Raw genomic sequence first — 24,684 nt, forward strand, 5'->3', positions numbered from 1 at the left:
CTCAGGGCCTTCTCATAGCATCTCTAAGAGACATCAAAATGGAAAGCAATGGAATGAAAACCCATACTAATGAGGTGGGGCAGCATTCGTGTGGCTCATTAAAGGCCCATGAATGGAAAGCTGATCCCTCCTAGCCCATGTTAGAAGATCTACCACTAGGTGGAGACCTACCCGTGTACCCTCCGTTGAGAGCTATTGCAGTTGGGGAGGTCACAGATGAAGCCAATAATCTGAACTGGAAAGGCAAGTTTACCTTCAGTCTTGCTGAAGAGATAAGAGGAATACTTATCCCTTTCGTGAGCTGACAAAGCTTTCTTTCCCAGAATTTCTTCTCCTTGTGGTACAATTCCTAGCAGTTGCCGTGAGTTCAGGCTGGACCAGGAAACCTGTAACTACTTCACCCACCCCCGCCATACCTTTGTTTTCTTAATCATCTAAAGCTCCCCTCCCAGCCATATGGCTGCACGTATACCACGTGGCTGTCCTTCATGAAGACTCAAGGCAATGCGCCTGCATATCCCATCCTCCTTTTAGTTCCCATTCTCCTTTTCTGAGCAACTACTGAGATTGACAGCTTCCCTACCCCAAAGCTTTCCAATTAAATTGCAATAAATTATCCTGGGGTTCTGTTTTCAGTCCATTCCTAAATTTGTTAAAATGGGACTAAGTACCCTGAATGTCCCTTGTTTTCAACATCTCAGTAAGATGGTACAACTACCTAAAGAACCACAGATCCAACGCAATCTTTATTCGTAGGCACAAGACAGATTTGAAATGAAGTTTATAACCTCCAAATTCTATGATATCCCTAAGACCTTCCAATAATAAAGTCAAATTTGAAAACATAGAGTTGGACTTAGTATAACCTAAATAACCAACACATTGTGGTTCTAGCATAAGCAGCCCTGTAAACAAAAAAAGTATACATAATGGGGGGGGGGTTACAAAAGACCCAATAGAAAACACAGATTGCATGACTGAGTCCTGTCTAGGCTGCAATAGGAAAATCTTATGGGCCCAGTGGCTTACACAACAGAACTTTGTTTTTTGTAACTTAGAAAATTATAAATCTCAGATTGAATTGCCTGCTTATATAGCACCTCACCTTGTAGGTGTTTCTTCCTGACTTGCAAAGGCCATATTTCTGCTCCATCATCAGGTAGTCTTTCCTGTTTGTGCCTGTGTGTGTGTGTGTGTGTGTGTGTGTACACAATTGCAATGATAATGAATGAAGAAAGAGGACATAGATTTTAAACAGAACAGGGAGGGTAATAAGTGAGTATTTCAAGGAGGACAAAGAAAAAGGGGGAGGATATGAAGAAATGTATTTAAATCCTAATCTCAAAAATAAGAATATTTTGAAGAACATATTAAAGAATATTACAGAAAAACAAACAGAAAAAGAAGTCATGTTTATCAATAATTAATTATGTAAAACTGACCTCTTCTAAACTCTCTTCTTTTCTCAGTCCTCCTTTTCAGGTGGTGCTTAAAAATTGTGTGTGCATGTGTGCGTGAAAACATAGGTGTGTGTGTGTGTGTGTGTGTGTGTGTGTGTGTGTGATGCTAATGCCAAAGCATGCATATGAAGGTCAGAGGACAGCATTAGGCACTGGTCTTCACCTGCTTGTTTTCTGAGAAAGACAGTGATCTGCAGCTCTTCTCTCAGTCATAGCACTGAGACTGCCATTCTCACGCTTCCTTGGCAAGCCCTTTACCCACTCAACCATTTCTCCAGCAGCAGTCTCAGTCTCCAAGGGAAACAACTGTGATGCTTCCTTCTCCTGTCACGTGATATTTCAGATCTTCTGGAGAGTGGCATGAAATTGGGAGCCCCAGAGAGAGCAGCATCAGTGACCATAGTTGTTCTTTCTTTTCCTGAGCACTTAGGAATGATGGACAGATTTCTGTGGGTTAATTAGTCATGGCCCGAGGGCATCAGATTGAATCCTGCTTTAATTTGCTTTTCCTGCCTACAGCAGCCCACAGCAGAAATTAGAGATTGTGTCCTCACATTATGGGAAATAAAAACACTGGCAGGGCAGCTAAGAACACTCTGAAAACTGGACACCAGCTGTCCAGGGAGATCTGCTCTGACTGGGAGGCTCACAAGGATCCTTTTGGGGAGCTGTGCCCCAAGGGGGAGGCACATGCACTTGTACATAAGCACTTGCAGCAGGAAAGCTGAGCAGCACAGAGGTAGCCACCATTTGTGTGGGCAACGGGGACAGAGAACATCCTTGTTCCCTTCCCAGAGTAGAAAGAGAAGCCAGAGGACAGAGCAAAGGAATATAAGCAGACTTAGGCAGACTTGGCCACAAGCAAATGCCTGTGCCCTGGGTTCACTCCAAGTACAGAGCAGGCAAATCCTTACCCCATAATTGTTGTGAAGGTAGCTGCAGTTCACCAGGACAGGACTCCTCAGAATCCTGTCTTGTCTCTCTGCTGTCTTGTGGACTTTCACCAAACAGAATCTCAGACTGTTGGGTCCACAGGGGTCATAATAAACCACCAAAGTTTATTAAACCAGAAGCAAACTTCATTCCAGGAAAAAAAAAATAAAAGTAAATAAATCTCCATGTGGCACAAAAATCTTATCAGCTAGCTGAGACCACAGCCAGAGATGGACTTGTAAGGCTGTGGCAAAAACATGGTTTCTGACCTTCCCCTTTTCATAACAAGAAGCAACAAGCATTAGGCAGTAACAAAGGAATTTTTACAATTTCGAGAGAAAATTCAGATACAAATTGTTTTTTTTTTTTTTTTTTACAATTTCCATTAGCAGAGTTTTGTAGTTAACTATTGTTTGAATTTAGCCCATTGTCTTCTTCTGAAACTTTCTGATGGTGTTTACCAAAGCTCTACACTCCCCTGATACTGTAGCAGGGAAGAGTTTGGGAAAATGCATAACCAAAAAGTCAGATAGATCACATCATTAAAAAAAGTTAACTCAGTTCGCATTCATTGCTGGTCTTGAGGCAGTGGGGGGTGGGTATCTATAAGATGACACTCAGTTTGCAGAGGGCCACTACACCTTGCAGACAGAGCTGTGGGTTGCAAAGCCAAAGAATCCTGTGTTAATAGTTAATCCTTAAACTGCTGACAGCCTTCTCTCATTCTCCTAGGCTTACAGCTTTCTTTCTTTAGTTCTCTATTCTTGTTTCTGGAATCCACATTTCTAAATTCCTATTCTTGGACTCTTCAGACAGGGTCCGGGACAAAGCTCTGTGGACTGAAGTGCCTCTTCGGAGCCAGCAGCAGGAAAATGAAACTAGAAAAGAAAACTAAAGCCTGCATTTATTTTCCATGGGGAAACGGAAAGCAGACAGGGGTTGATGTTCCTGCTCTCTCCACTGAACCAATGGGGAGAAGGCTCTGAAACAGACTGACTTGTCAGTCCCAAGGTTCTGTCCAGAGAGAGACATCCCTGGCACCAGGAGATGCTGTTAGAGGGGCACTGATGGAAGTGCTGTGGCCATAAACTACTAAGACTGGCGGCATCTTCACGGCACAATTGCTTCTTAGTTAAAAGAACTGAAGTGCTGCACTGTCTCCTTGGAAGTGAGCCCATAATCGTGTGGATTTGATGGGATGGCAAATGGAAGATTAGGGATAGCAGAGTCCATTTGCAGGTCGGTTCCCTTGCAGTCCGGAAGTGGTCCATACCACTCGGTTTGCTGTGTGCCTTTCCTTATCAACTTCTGGAGGTGCCATTATTTATGCCCACATCCCTCTGCAGAACTTCTCAGTTCACCTAAGGCTTTAGGAGTTAACCCTTCATTAACCAGGCCAATGTTTCAGAGCCTAGAGTCATGGAGTCTTGTTAGGTGTTAACTTGTCCTGAGGTGTCTGTTTGTAAAGGGTTCTTGCCACAAGTCACAGCCCCATTAAAAAGTCTCTAAATAGTGCTGTTTTCACAACCTTGATGCTATCCTGTCCTAAATGCTAAGAAGAACAGTCTAAGAAACTGCAGAAGGTGGGACTCAAACTGTTTTATGTCTAGGTCAAGTATGTTAGTTTATCATCTTGGTTTCCTTGGTTAATCTGCTTTCTCAGCCCTACTGATGTCTACTTCCTTAGCCTGGTCATTGATCCCTGTCTCCTCAAACACAACTCATCCTACACACCTCCAAACATTAAAAAATGACTGAAGGGGACTCAAGTATCTACCTTTCTCTCCCTTTGACATAATTGTATCCTCTCCTGAAAGTTTTTCCTTAATAGGGAGGTTCAGCCCTAAACCTCAGTCAACTGACACCAATAGGAGAAAGGATACTTTGGATATTTTACCCAATGAAGTTTAACTGCGAAGAACCTAGAGGTGTGAGCTGGCTAGTTATACATCACAGAGTTAAAATACTTGCTATCAATTCTGCCTCCTTCTGGGATCAGTCGCCATAATCCATGGTGGAGGAGAGAATCAAATCCAGAGGGTGGTACTGTGATGTCCCCACATATGTCATGACACATTGGTAAGCACACACACACACACACACACACACACACACACACACACACACAAACACTCACACACACACACAAACACTCACACATGTTTTACATATGACATTAACAGATACCAATAATATGTTTAGAAAAGGCAGATTAAAAGTACCAAGAATTATAAGGCTCTGAGCTAAAAGTGACTTCTTCCTTGCACTGTCAGCTCTCTTTGAGCCTTAGCTGAACCGAACACTGCTATGCTCATCCTTTGACAACTGCCTGCTCAGCCAGGTTTGGGACAATTGAGAGAAACCCAGAGAGCCCACACAGAACTCCTCGGAACAAGCACCATCACTGCCTGGCATTTGGTTATTTGAGACTGACCTTCAAGTACCCTCGGGTAACATGGGAGTCAATCCAGCCTCTGTCTAGCAGGCAGCATGTGGAGCTCAGATCATGCTCTACTTATTCTAAGCTACTCCATGTTATAGGTTTTTCAGGTTGTCCATTGCTGAAGGAGACTCCATTTTATAAGCAATTCTAGAGTCCATTTTGAGGGAGATATCACACGCATTTTATCCACTGGATAGAGCCAGAAAGAGCACCAACTTCACTAATCACTCATCTAGCCCAGACTGACAAATGGTTTACATTGGGAGAGGAAGGGAGGCTTCCCTACAAGATCATTGTGGAGAAGTCTGTGCCATACCCCAGTCAGGACTATGCCTAAGTCCCAAGCCCTGCTACACCAGTGATCTGTGTTGCTGTCCATGGCTGGGTTATAACCAAAGGAAATGTGGATGTCTGGGGTCTGTGCTGTCACCTAAAGCCATAGTGACATTTGTGGTCAGGGTGGCAAAGGGCCCTGTCTGGTTCCATGGGGCTAATGTAGCCTGTGTTTTAGCTCATTCTGTTACCTAACTTCCATCAAAGGCCATGGGGATATCCTTGGTCTCCTCTGTTGTATGACACCATCAATATTTGCAGGTTGTGCTGCTGTAGGGTACCAGATTGTTGTGGGTAGCCATGTTGATGTCTTCTGACAAGTCAGCCTATGACAACTGGGTCTCTGTCAGTGGTCTTACTGAAGCATAGGTCTCTGTTTGTGGCCTATAGTGTCCCCAGAATTTGAGTGGGTTTTCACGACCCATGTCCCCACTGAATGGAAAGAGCACAGAGACAACTTTTGTGGTAAAAGTGATATCAATGGCATCACAGGTAGAGTTGAGAGGGGAAGACATGGAAGGCTTTTGTGACAGACATTGGACCTTTCAACCTGTCTTCCTCTAAAACACATGACAGCCTAGACAGAGAGCCACCAAAGAAAACTCTTAAAAAGTGTGACAAAGTGTGATGGCAATCATCTGTAATATCAACTACCTTACATCAGCTCTTTTTTCTCACCTTTAAAACCAGAACTCCACAGGCAGAAACTGCTAGATATCTGAGTTCAAGACCAATCTGGTCTACAGAGTGATTTCCAGAACAGTCAGAGCTAAAACAGTCAGAGTAGAAATTCAGTCTCCAAAAACCAAAATGAATGAAACAGTGACCAAATAAATAAATATAAGAAAACTTGTGAAAGAGCTGAAGACTAGCTGTTATGATAGTTTGTCACTTTAAGAGACCAGCCATACCCACTCCTTGCAGCCCCTCCTTCCATCGCTATCTTGGCTTCTCTCTCAGTTCCCTTTCCCTTTGCCCCCTTTTCTCTCTTGCTCTGTCCTCTTTTCCTTCTTTTCTCTGTCTCTGTCTCTGTCTCTCTCTGTCTCTCTCTATCACTGTCTCTATCTCTGTCTCTCTCTCTGTCTCTCTCTGTCTCTCTCTCTCTCTCTCTCTCTCTCTCTCTCTCTCTCTTTTTCTCTCTCTCCCCCTTTACCCTTTTCCCTTCCCCTCCATAATTCAACTAAAAAACATCCAATTCTATTCTGTACGATGTGTCTGTCCATGTGCCTACACCACTCTCTGCCAGGAACTTGCACCTTCGCCAGAAACTTGCACTTTCTGGGGACTCACAGTCTGCAGGACCAGCCCGCCAAGGCATGGCTGGGGCCAGCCACCTTGGTTTATGGACCTGCCACAAGCTATCTGGGACCAGCGACAAAATTTATAACACTAGCTCTCCGCAATTCATAGCCTCTGAGCTTCTGGTGGATGTGTGGGAGAGAAAGGACTCAGTTGTATTTCAGGGGCTGGGCACTAAGAATTTGACGATGCTCCAAATACTATATAGATAACACAAAGTGAAATTTGTGTTTTTCTTGTTTGTTTGTTTACTTCTTTTGTGAGTAAGTTTACAAGAAGGAGTGGACATGGAAGGACTGTCAAGATCAGGGTAAATGTGATGTAAAGCTCCCAGATAATCAATAAAAGATGGCATGTGGGAAAAAAGATTACCATATGTATTAAAAATGTTGTGAATTAAGGGGCATTTCAAGTTAACCAGGCCCAAGGACTTACCTGACAAATCAAATTGAAGAAGTGTAGGCCCATATTTCTACACGATGTGACAGCCAAGTTCTCAGGCCATGGTTAGGATCAATCAGGCACCCTTCCAGACAGGCTATCACTGCCCTAACAAAAGCTCAGGATATGCTGTTCCTTTTCTTTTGTAATTATGTAGATCGCCTGAAAAGAGTTGTTAAGTCCAAGCTAGTGACCAAGCTGTGGACAGGACTACAATTCTGCCACCTAGGAAACAGAATGTATGAACTTGCACCTTAGTTTACCTTGGGGGATAAAATGTGTTTGGTTAGTAAACACTGGTGATCTTCAGGATTTGAATAAAGCCTGAGACTCCCTTCCCATGTTGCTGTGTGAACTGTGTCTCAATTATTCCTGAGCCTCCCTGCAGGTCCAAGAGGGAAAAATAGTTAATGTTGGCACATCGGACCCTGAAAAAGAAGGGGTGTTGCTTCCACCCTTGGATATCATCCATAGAGTGACAGTTAGCCAACACTGGGATGTCACAGCCCCACACTAACCGATCATCTGATACCTGCTGTTTGTGTCAAGGGACAGTTTGACGAACCTTAGTCCCCTCCCTTGATGCAGTCTGCTCTACTGAAGTCCCTTTCCCCTGATCACCCATCTAGACCTGGACCCGACTTGCAGCTCTTGCCCTTGACCTGGTTAGGCCTTTTGACTCCTGGCTGGATTCCTCAGCATCGTTCTTGGCCTGACACTGACAGCAACACCAGCAATCAGTACCAGCAGCCCCTCCTGGCCTCCTACTCCTCTATGGCTCTTGCTCATGTGGGATCATTCTGACTCCTCTTTTGAACTACACTTCATCACGGAATATTGGAAACTGTACTCATAACTAAGTACACATAGTACACATAACTACACATTTAGTAAACAATAGTGACACTATTAGCTACAGCCTGATGCTCAAACCATAAAGCACAGTAGTTTTACTTGTTATTAATTTAAATACTTTCATACTTCTTTAGTGTTGTGTGCTTGTGTATGTGCTTGTGCACATGCGCACTATATCACCCACGATTGTCCCTTGCACAGCTGTGCAGGGCAGGCCACAACTCATTGAAGTTTCATCCATGCAGTTGTGTTAATGGGAAGAGTCAGGACAATGGGAGAGACAACACTGTGACGGGAGAAAGAAGAGCAAAAAAAAAACCAATCCCAAAGGAGCTGACAGGACAGTTTAACAGCAGGAAGAGATGGAGAGGAGGAGCAGGGGCAGAGAAGAGCTCCTGAGCATTGACTGTGTAGGTCAGCAGACATAGAGCGCAAAGGTGCATCCTGGCCCAGTGAGTCTGGGATCTAGGAACTCAAGGCATGTCAATCAATGCAAGAACCTTAAGCATTTCAGTTCTCTGGTTTTGACCTATAACTCTCATGGACTGCAGTAAAGGAGACAGGGCTTAGTGATTATAGGACATGCCAGATAGCTGAAGCATCCAGTATCTCACACACATACCATTCCCTAAAAAGTCTTGGAAAAGTGTCTCCCCTGAGGCAAGAATGGAAATGGTTTCCTGGAAGAGAAGAATCTGCCAAATACCCAATTCCAGCTTGTCAATCAAACTGTATATCCTCTTGCTTCTTCCCAATATTTCTTTCTCCCATTTCCTTTTCTTCTCCCATCTCAGTTACTATTCCTCTCCAGGGAGCATGTTTATGAATCCTGAGAGCTGACACTACAGTTTTATTTTGCTTGAATTTAATAAACATGCTATTGGCTTAACATGGATAAATCTGTAGAAAGTATCACTTGTAGTTTCCCAAGGGTCAGGCAAATGAAGTCTAAGCCCATCCCAAGCATCATCTTCCTACTGAGAAATAGCAGCTCTCAGGTACCTGGGTAGCGTCAAGAATACTTACTAACACGTGTTGTGTAGAATGAAATAATCTTCTTCGTGTTTTCACATCCCACGTGCTGCTTTCATGTGCGCAGTTTTCTCTCCTGCTTGCCCCCTAGATTCCTGGGAGTTGGTTCTCCTGTCCCATGCCCTCCTGAGTACCGTGAAAGACTAACCTTTGGAGTACTATCAACAAATTACACTGAAAGAGCTTGTGATTCCCATAAATTTTAATAGATTTACTTTAGTGGAGGGAAAATTGTTATACATAACACACTATCAATAGGACAGAAAAAAATCAGGCAAACTTCTCATGTCATCTTCAGTCTGTAAGGTCCAAGCAAGCTTTCCTTGCATTACTGTGCCCACACTTAAGTCTCTCATTAGCTGTGAATGGGTGTCCAGGACTGTGAGACCTCTCCTGCTTTCAAACTCTCCTTTGATCATTTCTTTTGCTCTGAGGTTAAACTATTGTAAGAGTTTCTGATGACCTAAAATGAATACTAATTGGAGAAGACTTCTTTTTCCAGGACACTGGCAGGCAGAGGATGAAGATTTTCTTTCTCACAACACAGAATTACGGATAAGGTTTGTGACAGGCCTGGAAGCATTGAGAACAGCAGGAGTCAGTCCTGGCCACCATTAAGTGAGCAGATGTAGTGGGGACAGAAGTTCCTTCTAGAGAGGACAATGAGGGTGGGAAAAGGGGGCAGGAGCCAATGCATTTAGGATTGGATTCCAGCAAGTATGCAGGTCTGGGGAAAGCAGTCACTTAGGAGGGATGGAATCTCAGTGATGGGTACATTATCTTCACAGAGGTAAGCAGCATTCAGAACTCAGGGTTCATCTCCCCAGTGAGCCTCAGAGCCCTCTCGTAGTACAGCAGGGCCTCGTACATGTTCCCTTTCAGCTTGTGGACTAACCCAAGGAGGCTGGTGCTCTCCACAGGTCGAATATTCTGCTGAACCCGTCTATCAGCCACTTTCTCCAAAGCTATGAGTAGTTTCCTCCGGACATAGGACATTTCTTCTATTTTTAGACCTTTTAAGTAGTGGGTGATCGCCTTGTCTTCTGATTTTTGATGAAATAGCTGGTAACGGCCATAGCATAGATGAATGTCTTGTTCTCTGTGACCTGTAAGGTTCTTCATGTTCAGCGCTATCTGGAAATTTGCCTCAGCTTCTTCATATTGGCGAATTTCTGCCTGCACTTCAGCCAAGCAAACATACGCTGCATCAAACGTGGGCCTCAGTTCCACTGTCTTCTGAAATTCAGAAATGGCCCGTTGTGCCATTTCCTGCATGCTGCCCTGCCTTCTGGACGTTGTGTTTCTCGATATCTTAAGTTGGATCATTTGTTTTCTGTAACAGAGCCCTATTTGGAAATGCAGGTAGCCAGAGTCAGGTGATGTCTGCAAGGCCTTGTGTAGGAGGTGGAGAGCTTTGTCTGTGCAGCCTTTCCTTCGGTAATACTTGGCTGCATAACGAAAGACATAGGTTTGACAGGATGTGCTTCTGAGGGCTTCTTTGATGTGTCTTTCTGCTTCATCTGTTTCTCCTACGTCCTGAAGTTTCAGGGCAAGATAAACTTTAATATATGGATCTGCTGGATTTAACCTGACAGCCTTCCTCAGGGGTTCCAGAGAAATATTATTGTCATCGAAGTCTTCTCGATAGGTAGCGACAGCATAGCCAGTGTTGTATTCGGGGTTTTCAGGCTCAGCTTCCAGGGCTTTTGCAAAGCATTCCATGGCTCGTCTATAATTCTGTCCTCCACACTTCAGCAAGGCCCAGCCTTCCTCACAGTGCATCTCGGCACACTCCATCCTGTAGCGGAAGGGACTTGCAAATTCCTTGCAAGTATTCTCTACCTTGTCCAGGTAGCTCTGGGCTTCTGCCAAGCTGCCCATGTGGTAATACAACCAGGCACAGTTGCCCCAGGTCACCAGGCTTCTCTTGCCCAACTGCTCTCTCTGGGCCAAGGCTTCTGCTTCTTTCAGGCTCTGCAGGGCTCCCTCATCCTGGCCTTTCAGGTGTCTCACATAGGCCAGGAGGTTGTGCATCCCCACTGTGCTCATGATGTCTAGGAACTCAACTTCCTCTGAGATTCTCATTTCCAAATCAGGTATGTCAACGTCTTCAAACTGCAAGCTCCACGTGAAGTGACAGCTCAGCTGACCCAGATTCTCCTTGACCTGATCAGCACCAGCATTCTCTCTGCCAGAAGGAATCAAGATGATTGGTTATGTGAGACACGGACAGAAACTGACACCATGCAAAACACATTTTACAACATTCTTACTTATTTCCTGGAAATCTAACATTTTTCTCATTTAGAATTTCTTGATATCTGTTTTTTACATCGATCCCTCAGCTCCACTTACTAGAACTGCCAGAGTCTCCTTGAACATGCACATTCATGTACCTGTACTTACAATCTTAGGTTTGAGTTCATCCAGTTATTCAAGACTCGACACGGTCACAGAGATACAGGCCCACCCGCAATCTTGTCAGACTCCTGCCTTGAGACGTGGAACTCAATAAAACTATTACTCCTTCCCCACTGTCTGTGAGGACAATGTGCACAAGTGCCTGCCACCTGAGCTGACCTAAATAGGACCTGGCCATGTGTTCAACACCAAGTATTAGTCATTGCAGGTCTTTTCCTTTGCATCTCAAACACAAACTGCTGGTGTTCTGTCATAAGTAGGCTGACTCAGAATAAATGGACATGCTCTCTGCTTTGGGACAGCCTTGTGACTCTAGTGATATGATTTTCTCTGGATCTTTTTTCACTGGGCAACATAGATTTGGGGGGGGGGGGTGACTCAACAGTGGTATAGGTGGTCCTTCTGTATTTGCATTGCTTTCGTTGGTCATTAAGAAAACTGCCTTGGCCTAGTTGACAGGGCAAAACTCATGTAGGTGGGGACAACAGAACAGAATGCTGGGAAGAAGAACAGAGTCAGGCAGACGCCATGAATCTGCAGCCTGAGACGGATGTAGGTTAGAATCTTGCCAGTAAGCCACAGTCACATGGTAATACACTGATTTAATAGAAATGGGTTAATTAAGATGTGAGAGTTGCCAAGAAGAGGCTAGATATAATGGGCCAGGCAGTAATTTAATTAATACAATTTCTGTGTGGTTATTTCAGGTATAAGCTAGCTGGGTAGTGGGATGCTGCCTGCTCCTCCTACTCAGGTGGTGTGACAAGACCCCCTTCTACTACAGAGTGGTGCCTAGGATGTCCTCTCCTATGGTTACGAAGAATGCCTGCATTCTAAACATGCATCTACACTTCATGTGCTTTCTTCTAATGCTATGGAGCAGGACAATCATTTCCCTAGAGTGTATCACTAATGCCTCAGAATCACACTGTACCCATCTGTGTAATAGGAATGATATCAGTGTTTCCCGTTTCTGGTCTTTGGGGAGATTAGAGAAGCTAAACATATGGATGTGTTATAAACTCCACAGGAGTTTCCTGATTTTCTATCAGTGTTGAGAGCAAGAGATAGAATTGTGTGATTCGGGTTTTGTAGGCACGCACAGCAGCAGCTTTGAGTCGGTCCATGGATAGATGGCAATAGGCCCTTGGTCCTGTTGGTAGTTGTCTGCCAGAGGCCAGAGATACCATAGTGCTTAAATCAGCTGTCTTTGGCTTTGATCTGATCAGATGCCAAGAATAGCAGCAGGAGGTGCCATACCCTGCTAGGTTGTCCCATAAAGGAACACTCTAGTTTGGAGTCCTTAAGTGTTGACCAATAGAACACGACAGCCATTTAGAAACCTCATGAATCACCAGTTGGACTCACCAGCCCACCCATCCCCTATGCCTCTATCCTGAAAATGTTATGATCAAAATCCTGATGACTCTGGATAGCCCCCTACTTCTGGGTTCAACTTCTACTGTAGGAACTTCATCTTCTTTCTTTCAGTTAAGTCTGAAAAGAAGTCTGCTTTCTGAAAAACCCCAGCTATGATCCATGAACAACAGTTTTAAATACTACAAGACCAGAATACAGCACTATCGCCTCAGAGGAAGCTTGCGTGCCAGGCCAAAATGCTAGAAAATCTCCAAGATGCTCCTGTAATAAAAATGATTTTGAAAACAAAGAATTGAAATCACTATAAAGCTAAAACAATCAAGACATTATTGCGCCAGCATGAGTATCCCTATAAGAGAAAAAGGCATATACAGCACCGGGGATGGCGTGAGAGAAACACCTGAGACAGAACACTGATTGCATGGTTGAGCCCTCTGCATACAGGCGGCCGTAGGAAAATTACTGGGCAGAGTGGCTTGCCAACAGAACCTTGGGGGATTTATATTTTTAAAAAATACTTTTTTAACATATCAATCTCAGTTCTTCCTCCCTACTTTTATCCTGCCCCCTATATCCCCTTCTTTTCACCCTCCATCCACTCCTTAGACAGGGTAAGGCCTTTTTTGGGGACTAAACCAAGTATGGCATAGCAAGTTGAGGCAATACCAAGACTATTCCCTCTGTATCAAGGTTGAATAAGGTAGTCTACCACAGGGAATGGGCTCCAAAAAGTCAGTTCATGCACCTGGGATAGGTCCTGATCCCACTGCCAGGAAGCCCCACAATAGGTCAAGATGCATGACTGTCACCCCACATTCAGAGAATCTATTTCAACACAATGCAGGTTCCCCAACTATCAGTCTATAGTCTGTGAGCTCCAACTTGCTCGGGTCAGCAGTCTCTGTGGTTTTTCCTACCATGTTCTTCATCCCCCACCCTTGATCCCTCCTTTCTCTCTTCAACTGAATGCAGGAGTTCAGCCCAGTGCTTGGATGTGGGTCACTCCACCTGCTTCCATCAGTTACTAGATGTAGTTCTGTGATGACAGGTAGGGTAGTCACTAATTCCTCAGCACTAAAAAGCAATGGCATCTTGAAATTTGCAGGCAAAAGGATGGAACTAGAAAAAGCATCCTGACTGAAGCAACCCAGACCTGGTAGGTGTTTCTTCCTGAAATGCAGAGGACCACATTCCTGCTTGATCCTCATGTCTTTCTTGTCTGTGCAATGAACTCTGAGAACTCTTTTCTGTTTTCTTCCTCTTCTTGTAGGAAAATCTCCCAGTCCTATAGCAGAAGAATGCACCCTTGTATCTTCAGCTAACTTTAATCACCTTCCTCTACCTTTATCCATAGATAAGTACTATTCTTGACGCTGATTTGGACAGGGACACAGTTTGGACATTAGTATAGCCAAATGATTTTTGACTTCTTGATTTAGCATCTCTAAGTGATTTGAAGAAAGAGGTTCTTTTGGGCAGATTTTAAAGTCTCTCATACAACTGAATGCAAAAATAGAGTAGGAAGGATATACTGGGATAGTTTATTCACCATTTAGGATGAAAAAAGCACCCAAGAGAAAATGTTGCAAGAAAGGTTTAAATCATGGCATTTGTCTGGAGCCCAGGGCTGGGTACAGAGCACCAGTGTGTATTCCTCAGTTTTCTCCCTGTGTTTCCACCTTCCTATAATTTGTGGTCTGTGGTCTATCTGGTATGTGTGTGTTTGAGCTGTCTGTCCTTGTTATCTGTGTGATTGTGTAAAAAACTGTATGTGCTCAGGCCCAATTTTTAACTTGGTTTCAAGTCTGGCATAAGTTCATTCTCTTTGAAGGTTAGAGATACTATCAGAAAAATAGATTTTAACCTTGTCTCAAGGCATTCTGGCAGGGTTATGAAAAAGGGAGATAGAAAAAGGAAAAGAAAAGCAATACTTGCCCAGCAAATTAGAGGGTTAGAAGTGACAATCTGGAAGCAACAACTCTGAGACAGGGGCTTTGGGTTTAGAGAAGCACACATCTCAATAAAGGACTAGATGGAGAGATGCCCCTCCAATTTGGGAATCTGACAATCTTTTATTAGTTTTGAATGCCATTTCTCTCCATAAGACCAGAGATAGAATTCACCTCCAAACTTTTTGAAAATTTCATTAGTGTGATTGACCAAAGATGAGCTGACCAAGGATGACAACAATGGACAGGAAACATACAGATCAGATAGGTAAAGTCAGTGAAGCCTCAATGATACACAAAGAACAATGAAGAACCAGTACAGTGGGGACTGGAGAGGAGATATCCCCCAGGCTAGGTTGTTCAGCACCAGATGTTCATCCCTGATATCATACACAACAAGAAACATTATAAGGACTGGACAGGTGCACACACACATATACGTTTATGTACACATATACATTAACAATGAATGAACTAAGGAGGAAATGAATTTGGAGCAGAGTAGGAAGGGTAAATGTGCGGGGATTGAAATAGGAAAGTAAAAAAAAGGGAGAAATGAAATTATCTATTAATCTCAAATATAAACAAAAACCTGTGGAAGAATACATTAAAGTAAATTAAGGAAAAGTAAAAACATATTTTAAAGCAGTCATAACGATCAGAAAATAACTTTTTTAAGGGCTTCTTCTAAGCCTTGTTCTCTCCATGCTCCTCCTTTTCCCATGGCATTTAAACTGTGTTTGTGGAGGGGGTGCAAATGCCAAGACCCACCTATGAAGGCTGGTGGACAGCATTAGGTGCTGGGTTTCACCTGCTTGTTTTCTGAGAAGGAAAGACAGTGGTCTGCAGCTCTTCTCTCAGTCATAGCACTGAGACTGCCATTCTCAGGCTTGCTTGGCAAGCCCTTTACCCACTGAGCCATCTCTCCAGAGCCAGTCTAAATCTCCAAGGGAAACAACTGTGATGCTTCCTTCTCCTGTCACGTGGTATTTCAGATCTTACAGAGAGTTGTGTGAGATTGGTCCCCGGAGACAGCCACATCAGTAATCATGAAAAAAAAAAAGCCTATTGAGTAGAAACACTGACAGCCCTTCCTTCCCTAGGCTTCATGTAATGGACAGAGGATGCTCAAAATGTCCTTGATGTACCAACCAGCAGAGGAGCCATGGCTCTTTGTTCATGCCGTATAAAGGGTCATGAGCTTCATGTCCCAGTGCTCTTTGGGCTTATCCCTCACCTCACTCATCCATTCTAATTTCGAGAGCACTGTTTCATAACAAAATATTTCTATTTCTGTTTCTAATCATGAGCTCCTGGCAGAGTTCAATTGATGTTGGACACAATTATTTGGATATTTGAAAAGTGTCTCTGGGAATGGTGGGTTATTGTTCCTATACTCGTCTTTAACTATAACATTTGATAAGCAAAGCTTGAAAGAGATAAAAGCATAAAAAGTTTTTGTTGTTGTTGTTGTATCCTTGCCTCTGTTTGTCTGTCTGTCTGTCTCTCTGTCTGTCTGTCTGTCTCTCTGTCTGTCTGTCTGTCTCTCTCTGTGTGTGTGTGTTTGTGTGTGTGTGTGTGTGTGTGTGTGTGTAACTCTGTCATTCTGTTTCTCTCTTGTTCTGTCTTTTTCTGTTCAGCAGCACAAAGTCCTTGCCCCTAAAGATGAGCACAAAGTAAACCAGCAATGATAGACATATAGGATTGTTTCTTCAATAGGAGAAATATATAGCGTGTTTCTCCAGCCAGAAGCCTGGACATAGAGATTATTAATAGCCTGGTGATTGTGCTATCTGTAGAGCCAGGACATACAATGCTCCCACAGCATGACCAGAGGTGGCCAATAGCTAGGTGTCATTTGCTTTATCTGTATGGCCAAAATCTCCTCATGCTCCCAAATCAAGAAGGGAGTTGGCTAAAGCCCCAAATGTCCTCTACCCTATCTGTATGACTGACACCACACAAGATCCTTCCCTGGGCCCTTAAGGCAACACATACAACCTATCTCTACAACCCTTCTTCTTCGAAGGAGTACTTGCAGTTGAGTTCCAATGCAATTATGCCTCTTTGTGGACAGGGGATTGTATTACACCAAAGAAGTTTTTTTCATATTCAACTGGGCTTAAATAAACTCACAACAAACTGCTCAGGGTTAGACTCTAGTGAAGAGTCCAAGACTATGAATATAAAAATGTAGATTACAGAAACAGGAATGTAGAAATAAAAAATATATAAATTATAAGTCTAGGAAAATGAGAACAGTATATCAGCAGCTCTCTCAGCAGCTTGAGGATTAACAGTGGGTTATTTCACTTTACAACCCATAATTCTACTTACAAGGCCAAAGCATCTCTCTGCAAACTGAGAGCTACCCTATGGATTTGAGCTGAGTGAACTTTTAGGAAATATATATATATGACCTCTGGGTTATGCCTTATCCCTGTTGTGTGAAATTGGCAGCATCAAAGGGGCGACCACAGGAATTCAGTAAACACCACCTGTAAGTTCCAAGGAAGGCAATAGATTAATTACAAACACTGGTTTAACTAAAAATCTCTGTTAATGGAGATGGTAAAATAAGGCAATCTGTATCTGAGTTTTACCTTGATATTTTAAAAATTCCTTTGTTCAGATCTAATGCTCAGTGCCCCTAATATAAAAAGGTGGGTTCAGAAACCGACCTTTTACCAAAGCCTAACAAAATCTATCTCGGACTGTGGTCTCAGCTAGCTGATAAGCATTTTGTGCTCCATAGAGATTTTTGATTTTATTTTTTACAGGATTCTTGTTTCTGAGATAAAGTTGCTTCTAGTTTAATAGACTTTGGTGGTCTGTCCCAGCCTTTGCATGACCCGCCCTGGACACAAGATCTAGAAGTGTGAACAACACTGGCTGACTAAGGTGTGTTCAACCACTTTTCCTTCTTGCCTTGTGCAGACCATTGGTCTGCTGGCCATGGAATTTGCAGAGAGCCCAGCCTTTCTTCTTCTCTGAGTCTCTCTGTCTCTGTCTCTGAAAACACTAAATGCATGTTTACTCCTTCTTTTCCCGGGCACGTAGACATCATGGGCATTTTTAAATAGGAACATTAATCATGGTCCAGGGACATCAAATTCAATCTTGCTTTTCTTTGGTTTCCCTGCCTAAAGCAACCCACAGTTAAAATTAGAGACAATTAAAATTTTCATACATTAGGGGAAATAAAGACATTAGCATGGTAGCTAAGAACACTCTGAAAACCGAACACAATCTGTCCATGGAGATCTGCCTTGACTGGGAGGCTCACAGGGTTCCTTGTGAGGAGCTGTGCCCTAAGGGGGAGGCACATGCACTAGTGCATAAGAACTTGCAGCAAGAAAGCTGAGCAGCACAGAGGCAGCCGCCATTTGTGTGGGCAACTGGGACAGAGAGCAACCTGAATCCCACTGCCCATGTGCACTTGGAGATCTCAGCATCCAGCCTCCCCTGTGCACTTGGAGATCTCAGCATCCAGCCTCCCCTGTGCACTTGGAGATCTCCAGCCTTTCTCACACTGCAGGCACTCATTTGCAAACCACAGTCCTAGCCACCTGCTAGAGTCATGGGAACTCTTGACCCAGGCATAGCTTAGTCATTCACCCTATGACCATGACTGTCACCTGAGAGCCCTTAGTGTCTTCTGCCCTCTTGATTATTACATTTCGCAATTTTATACCTCTGTGGTGTCTGTAATCTCTCTCATCATACAGCAGAAGCTCTCAGCCTCCTCAATACTCACCTACTATAGATGGTTTTGTGTGCAAGAACATACAATAGTTGCCTATGAAAGAGAATCTGTACCCCTAGATTTGAGAGAAAACACTCTGCTGACTGACACTTTAGACCCAGAGGGCAATTTCAAACATAAAGGTCAGAGACATTTACATAAAAAGAATTCACATGGAGCTGGAGCCCAGTGGTGGTGCCTCACGCCTTTAATCCCAGCCCTTGCGAGCCTGGTCTACAAGAGATAGATCCAGGACAGGCTCTAAAACTACAGAGAAACCCTGTCTCGAAAACCAAAAACAACAGAAAACAAAAAGACTTCAGGTGCCTAGCATATATGTGAATAAACATATGTTTATGTTTATATACACACATACGTACATACATTCCTGGGCATATTTAGTTTCTTGCGGGGAAATATTTAAATATCTCTCATCAAAGGTATTAGAATTTTCACATTTTTGTCTCTTACTGAGGGACAGAAAAAAATGCGTTCTCTCTTAGTTTAACCCAGCCAGGGGTGGGCAGAAAGCACTTGGACCAGTAACCTTGAGCAGCATCTCAAAATATCCTCTGTGGGTCTCTTGGGTTCATTTCAAGGGGAGTGAATGTGTGGGGTCAGGATACGGCAAGGAGAACATTCTCAGCAGCTGCTCTCGTTTAGGGCTCTAATTACATAGAGTGGTACCTTATTCCACTCCTGAAGCTCTCGTTGGTAATCGACTCTCTGTATGGGATGAGCATGCTAATGTATCACCCAGGGATTTTGAACTACATGTGTGAGACAGCCTTAAAAACTGAAGCAAGCATCTGTTCACCCATCCAGTCCCATGCAAATATTACAATCATTGAACCAATTTCCTGGTCCCTCAGTACAATTCGCCTCCTTATTCCTTTCTGAGTAGTAGAAAGAGAAGCCACAAGAGAGAACAAAAGAATGTAAGCAGACTTAGTCAGAACTGGCCACAAGCAATGGGTTCATTCAAACTGCAGAGCAGGGAAATCCTTACCCCATGGTGGCTGTGAAGGTGGCTGCAGTTCTCTGGACTTTCACCAGGACAGGACTCCTCAGGATACTTCCTTGATGCTCTGCTCTCTTCTGGACTTTCGCACCAACTGGCCTCTCAGAATAAGCTGGGAAACAGCTCTGAAGGGAGGTGAGGCGTGGCGCACACCAGGAGGAAACTGAAACTGGAAAGTGAAAGTAAAGCCTTCAGGCTTCTCCTCAGTGAAACTGGACAGCCAGGGATTTTCCTTCTTGCTCTCTCCTCTGATCTGATGGGGAGAAGGCTCTGGAATAGACAGACATGTCAGTTCCAGTTCCACTGTCTGTCCAGAGAGAGACATCCCTGGCACCAGGAGATGCTGTTACAAAGGGGTTGATGGAGGCATGTGAACATAAAGGACCAGACTGGCATCTTCCCAATACAATTGTTCCTTAGTCAAAAGAACTGAAGTTCTGCACTTTGTCCTTGGAAGTGAGCCCATAGTCATGTGGATTTGATGGGTTGGCAAAGGGAAGTTTAGGGATAGCAGAGTTCATCTCCAGGTCGGTTCCCCTGCAGTCTGGAAGTGGTCCATACCACTTGCTTTGCTGTGTGGCTTTCCTTATGAACTTCTGGAGGCGCCATCATTTAATTCCACCTCATTCCTCAAAGCTTCTCAGTCTACCTGAGGCTTCAGGAGTTAACCCTTCATTAACCAGGTCAATATTCCAGAGCATAGAGCCATGGAATCTTGCTTTGTGTTAATTGTTCTGAGATGTTTGTTTGTAAAGGGTTCTTGCCACTAGTCAAAGCCCCATAAACAAAAATAAACACTCTGTAGAGTGCTTTATTCACAGCCTTGATGCTATCCTGTCCTAAAGGCTAAGGAGAGCAGTCTTGGAAACTGCAGAAGGTGGGGCTCAGACTGTTTCAGGTCTAGGTCAAGTATGTTAGTCTATCATCTTAGTTGCCTTGGTTAATCTGCTTTCTGAGCCCTACTGATGTCTACTTCCTTAGCCTGGTCATTGATCCCTGTCTCCTCAAACACAACTCATCCTACACACCTCCAAACATTAAAAAATGACTGAAGGGGACTTAAGTATCTACCTTTCTCTCCCTTTGACATAATTGTATCTTCTTCTGAAAGTTTTTCCTTAACAGGGAGGTTCAGCCCTAAACCTCAGTCAACTGACACCAATAGGAGAAAGGATTCTTTGGAATTCTCACCATTGAAGTTTAACTGTGAAGAACCTAGAGGTGTGAGCTGGCTAGGTATATGTCATAGAGTTAAAATTCTTGCAATCAATCCTGCCTTCTTCTAGGATCATTCGCCATAATCCATGGTGGAGGAGAGAATCAAATCCAGAGGGTGGTACTGTGATGTCCACACATATGTCATGACACATTGGTAAGCACACACACACACACAAACACTCACACAGGTTTTACATATGACAATAACAGATACCAATAATATGTTTAGAAAAGGCAGGGTTGAAAGTACCAAGAATTATAAGGCTCTGAGCTAAAAGTGGCTTCTTCCTTGCACTGTCAGCTCTCTTTGAGCCTTAGCTGAGCCAAACACTGCTATGCTCATCCTGTGACAACTGCCTGCTCAGCCAGGTTTGGGACAATTGAGAGAAACCCAGAGAGCCCACATAGAACTCCTCGGAACAAGCACCATCACTGCCTGGCATTTGGTTATTTGAGACTGACCTTCAAGTACCCTGGGGTAATATGGGAGTCAATCCAGCCTCTGTCTAGCAGGCAGCATGTGGAGCTCAGATCGTGCTCTACTTATTCTAAGCTACTCCATGTTGTAGGTTTTTCAGGTTGTCCATTGCTGAAGGAGACTCCATTTTATAAGCAATTCTAGAGTCCATTTTGAGGGAGATATCACACGCATTTTATCCACTGGATAGAGCCAGAAAGAGCACCAACTTCACTAATCACTCATCTAGCCAAGACTGACAAATGGTTTACACCTGGGAGGGGAAGGAAGGCTTCCCTACAAGATCATTGTGGAGAAGTCTGTGCCATACCTCAGTCAGGGACTATGTCTAAGTCCCAAGCCCTGCTACACCAGTGATCTGTGTTGCTGTCCATGGCTGGGTTATAACCAAAGGAAATGTGGATGTCTGGGGTCTGTGCTGTCACCTAAAGCCATAGTGACATTTGCGGTCAGGGTGGCAAAGGGCCCTGTCTGGTTCCATGGGGCTAATGTAGCCTGTGTTTTAACTCATTCTGTTACCTAACTTCCATCAAAGGCCATGGGGATATCCTTGGTCTCCTCTGTTGTATGACACCATCAATATTTGCAGGTTGTGCTGCTGTAGGGTACCAGATTGTTGTGGGTAGCCATGTTGATGTCTTCTGACAAGTCAGCCTATGACAACTGGGTCTCTGTCAGTGGTCTTACTGAAGCATAGGTCTCTGTTTGTGGCCTATAGTGTCCCCAGAATTTGAGTGGGTTTTCATGACCCATGTTCCCCCTGAATGGAAAGAGCACAGAGACAACTTTTGTGGTAAAAGTGATATCAATGGCATCACAGGTAGAGTTGAGAGGGGAAGACATGGAAGGCTTTTGTGACAGACATTGGACCTTTCAACCTGTCTTCCTCTAAAACACATAACAGCCCTAGACAGGTAGCCACCAAAAGAACTCTTAGAAAGTGTCACAAAGTGTGATAGAAGTGTCAATCATTGTAATGTCAGATACCTTACGTCAACTTTTTTCCCCATCTTTGAAACCAGAACTCCGGAGACAGAGACTAGTGGATATCTGAGTTCAAGACCAACCTGGTCTACAGAGTGAGTTCCCAAACAGGTAGAGCCACACATAGAATTCAGTCTCAAAAAACCAAAATAAATGTAGGAATGATTAAATAAATCAGTATAAAAAACTGTGAAGGAGCTGAAGACTAGAGCTCCACAATCCATAATTTATGAGCTTCTGGTGAATGTGTGGGAGAGGAAAGATTCAGTTGTATTTCAGGAGCCGGCCACTAAGAATTTGACCATGCCCCAAATACTATATATAAAGTGAACTTTGTGTTTTTCTTGTTTGTTTATTTTACTTTTTTGTGAATAAGTTTACAAGGGGAAGTGGACATGGAATGACTGTGAAGATCTGTATGCTTGATGTTAAAATCCCAGATAATCAAAGAAGATGGCATGTGGAAAAAAAGATTATTATACTGATCAAAAATGAGGTGAATTAAGGTGCATTTCAAGGAGACCAGGCCCAAGGACTTACCTGACAAATCAGATCAAAGTAGAGTTGTGGCTTCCATCCTTAGATATCATCCATAGAGTGACAGTTTGCCGACACTGGGGTGGGGTGGCACAGCCCCACAGTAACCTGTCACTGATACCTGATGTTTGTGTCAAGGGCTGAGGACCATGTGACCAACCTTAGTCCCCTCCCTTGATGCAGTCTGCTCTACTGAAGTCCCTTTCCCCTGATCACCCATCTAGACCTTGACCTGACTTGCAGCTCTTGCCCTTGACCTGGTTAGGCCTTTTGACTCCTAGCTTGAATCCTCAGCATCTTTCTTGGCCTGACGCTGACAACACCACCAGCAATCAGTACCAGCAGCCCCTCCTGGTGTCCCACTCATCTATGGCTCTTTCTCGCGTGGGATCATTCTCAATCCTCTTTTGAACTATACTTCATCAAGGAACACTGAGAACAGAACTAGACACTAAGTACACATAATCTACATTTAGTCAACAATAGTGACACTATTAGCTACAGCCTGATGCTCAAACCATAAAGCACAGTTGTTTTATTATCATTATTAATTTATGTTTCACATTTATTCAGTGGTGTGTGTGTGTGTGTGTGTGTGTGCCTGATCGCATTCACATGAAATTACCCATGATTGTCCCTTGCACAGCTGTGCAGGGCAGGCCACAACTCACTGAAGTTTCATCCATGCAGTTGTGTCAATGAGAAGAGTCAGGACAATGGGAGAGACAACACTGTGACGGGAGAAAGAAGAGCAAAGAAAACACAAAGGAGCTGACAGGACAGTTAAACAGCAGGAAGAGAGGGAGAGGAGGAGCAGGGGCAGAGAAGAGCTCCTGAGCATTGACTGTGTAGGTCAGCAGACATAGAGCACAAAGGTGCATCCTGGCCCAGTGAGTCTGGGATCTGGGAACTCAAGGCATGTCAATCAATGCAAGAACCTTAAGCATTTCAGTTCTCTGGTTTTGACCTATAACTCTCATGGACTGCAGTAAAGGAGACAGGGCTTAGTGATTATAGGACACGCCAGATAGCTGAAGCATCCAGTATCTGACACACATACCATTCCCTAAAAAGTCTTGGAATAGTATCTCCCCTGAGGCAAGAATGGAAATGGTTTCCTGGAAGAGAAGAGTCTGCCAAATACCCAAATTCCAGCTTGTCAATCAAACTGTATATCCTCTTGCTGCTTCAAATTTTTCTTTCTCCCGTTCCCTTTTCTTCTCCCATCTCAGTAACTCTTCATCTCTATTGATGTGGGCTACCGGGGAGCATCTTTATGAATCCTGAGAGCTGACACTAATGTTTTCCATTGCTTGAATTGAATAAACATTTTATTGGCTTAACATGGATAAATCTGTAGAAAGTATCAGTTGTACTTTCCCAAGGGTCAGGCAAAAGAACTCTAAGCCCATCCCAAGCATCATCTTCCTACTGAGAAGAAGCAGCTCTCAGGTACTGGGTAGCATCAGGCATGCTTACTATCCGGTGTTGTGTAGAATGAAATAATCTTCTTCATGTTTTCACATCCCATGTGCTGCTTTCATGTGCGCAGTTTTCTCTCCTGCTTGCCCCCTAGACTCCTGGGAGTTGGTTCAGCTGTCCCATGCCCTCCTGAGTACCGTGAAAGACTAACCTTTGGAGTACTATCAATAAACTACACTGAAAGAGCTTGTGATTCCCATAAATTTTAATAGATTTATTTTAGTGGAGGAAAAATCATCACACATAACACACTATCAATAGGACAGAAAAAAATCAGGCAAACTTCTCATGTCATCTTCAGTCTGTAAGGTCCAAGCAAGCTTTCCTTGCATTACTGTGCCCACACTTAAGTCTCTCATTAGCTGTGAATGGATGGCCAGGACTGTGAGACCTCTCCTGCTTTCAAACTCTCCTTTGATCATTTCTTTTGCTCAGTGGTTGTACTAAAGTAAGAGTTTCTGATGATCAAAATTCAATTCTGATTGGAAACGAGCTTTTTGTCCAGGACACTGGCAGCGAGAGGATGAAGACTTTCTTCTAACAGCATAGATATAAGAAAAAAGGTTTGTGATAGGACTCGAAGCATTGAGAACAGCAGGAGTCAGTCCTGGCCACCATTAAGTGAGCAGGTGTAGTGGGGACAGAAGTTCCTCCTAGAGAGGACAATGAGGGT

At 43.7% G+C, this 24,684-nt stretch overlaps 1 protein-coding gene across 1 annotated transcript; it reads right to left on the minus strand.

Moving 5' to 3' along the window:
• Window positions 1-9,597: 9,597 nt before the first annotated feature.
• LOC119806233 (interferon-induced protein with tetratricopeptide repeats 1-like) lies at window positions 9,598-24,433 on the minus strand. Its single transcript, XM_042054467.1, has 4 exons — window positions 24,347-24,433; window positions 19,368-19,655; window positions 18,020-18,135; window positions 9,598-10,984 (listed from the first exon to the last, which is right to left on the minus strand). Exons 1-4 carry the CDS (start codon window positions 24,431-24,433, stop codon window positions 9,598-9,600), a joined length of 1,878 nt encoding a protein of 625 aa, XP_041910401.1.
• Window positions 24,434-24,684: the final 251 nt, after the last annotated feature.

The sequence above is a fragment of the Arvicola amphibius genome, chromosome 1 (genome assembly GCF_903992535.2).
Source record: "Arvicola amphibius chromosome 1, mArvAmp1.2, whole genome shotgun sequence".
Taxonomy (NCBI): Eukaryota; Metazoa; Chordata; class Mammalia; order Rodentia; family Cricetidae; genus Arvicola; species Arvicola amphibius.

Coding starts and splice junctions, on each gene's coding strand:
- LOC119806233 (XM_042054467.1), bottom strand. CDS start 24,433: ATGATCAAAGGAGAGTTTGAAAGCAGGAGAGGTCTCACAGTCCTGGCC. Junction 18,136..19,367: donor GAGAGCAGAGCATCAAGGAA/GTATCCTGAGGA, acceptor GCCTGGGTCAAG/AGTTCCCATGACTCTAGCAG. Junction 10,985..18,019: donor CTGGATGCTGAGATCTCCAA/GTGCACAGGGGA, acceptor TCCTTCTGGCAG/AGAGAATGCTGGTGCTGATC.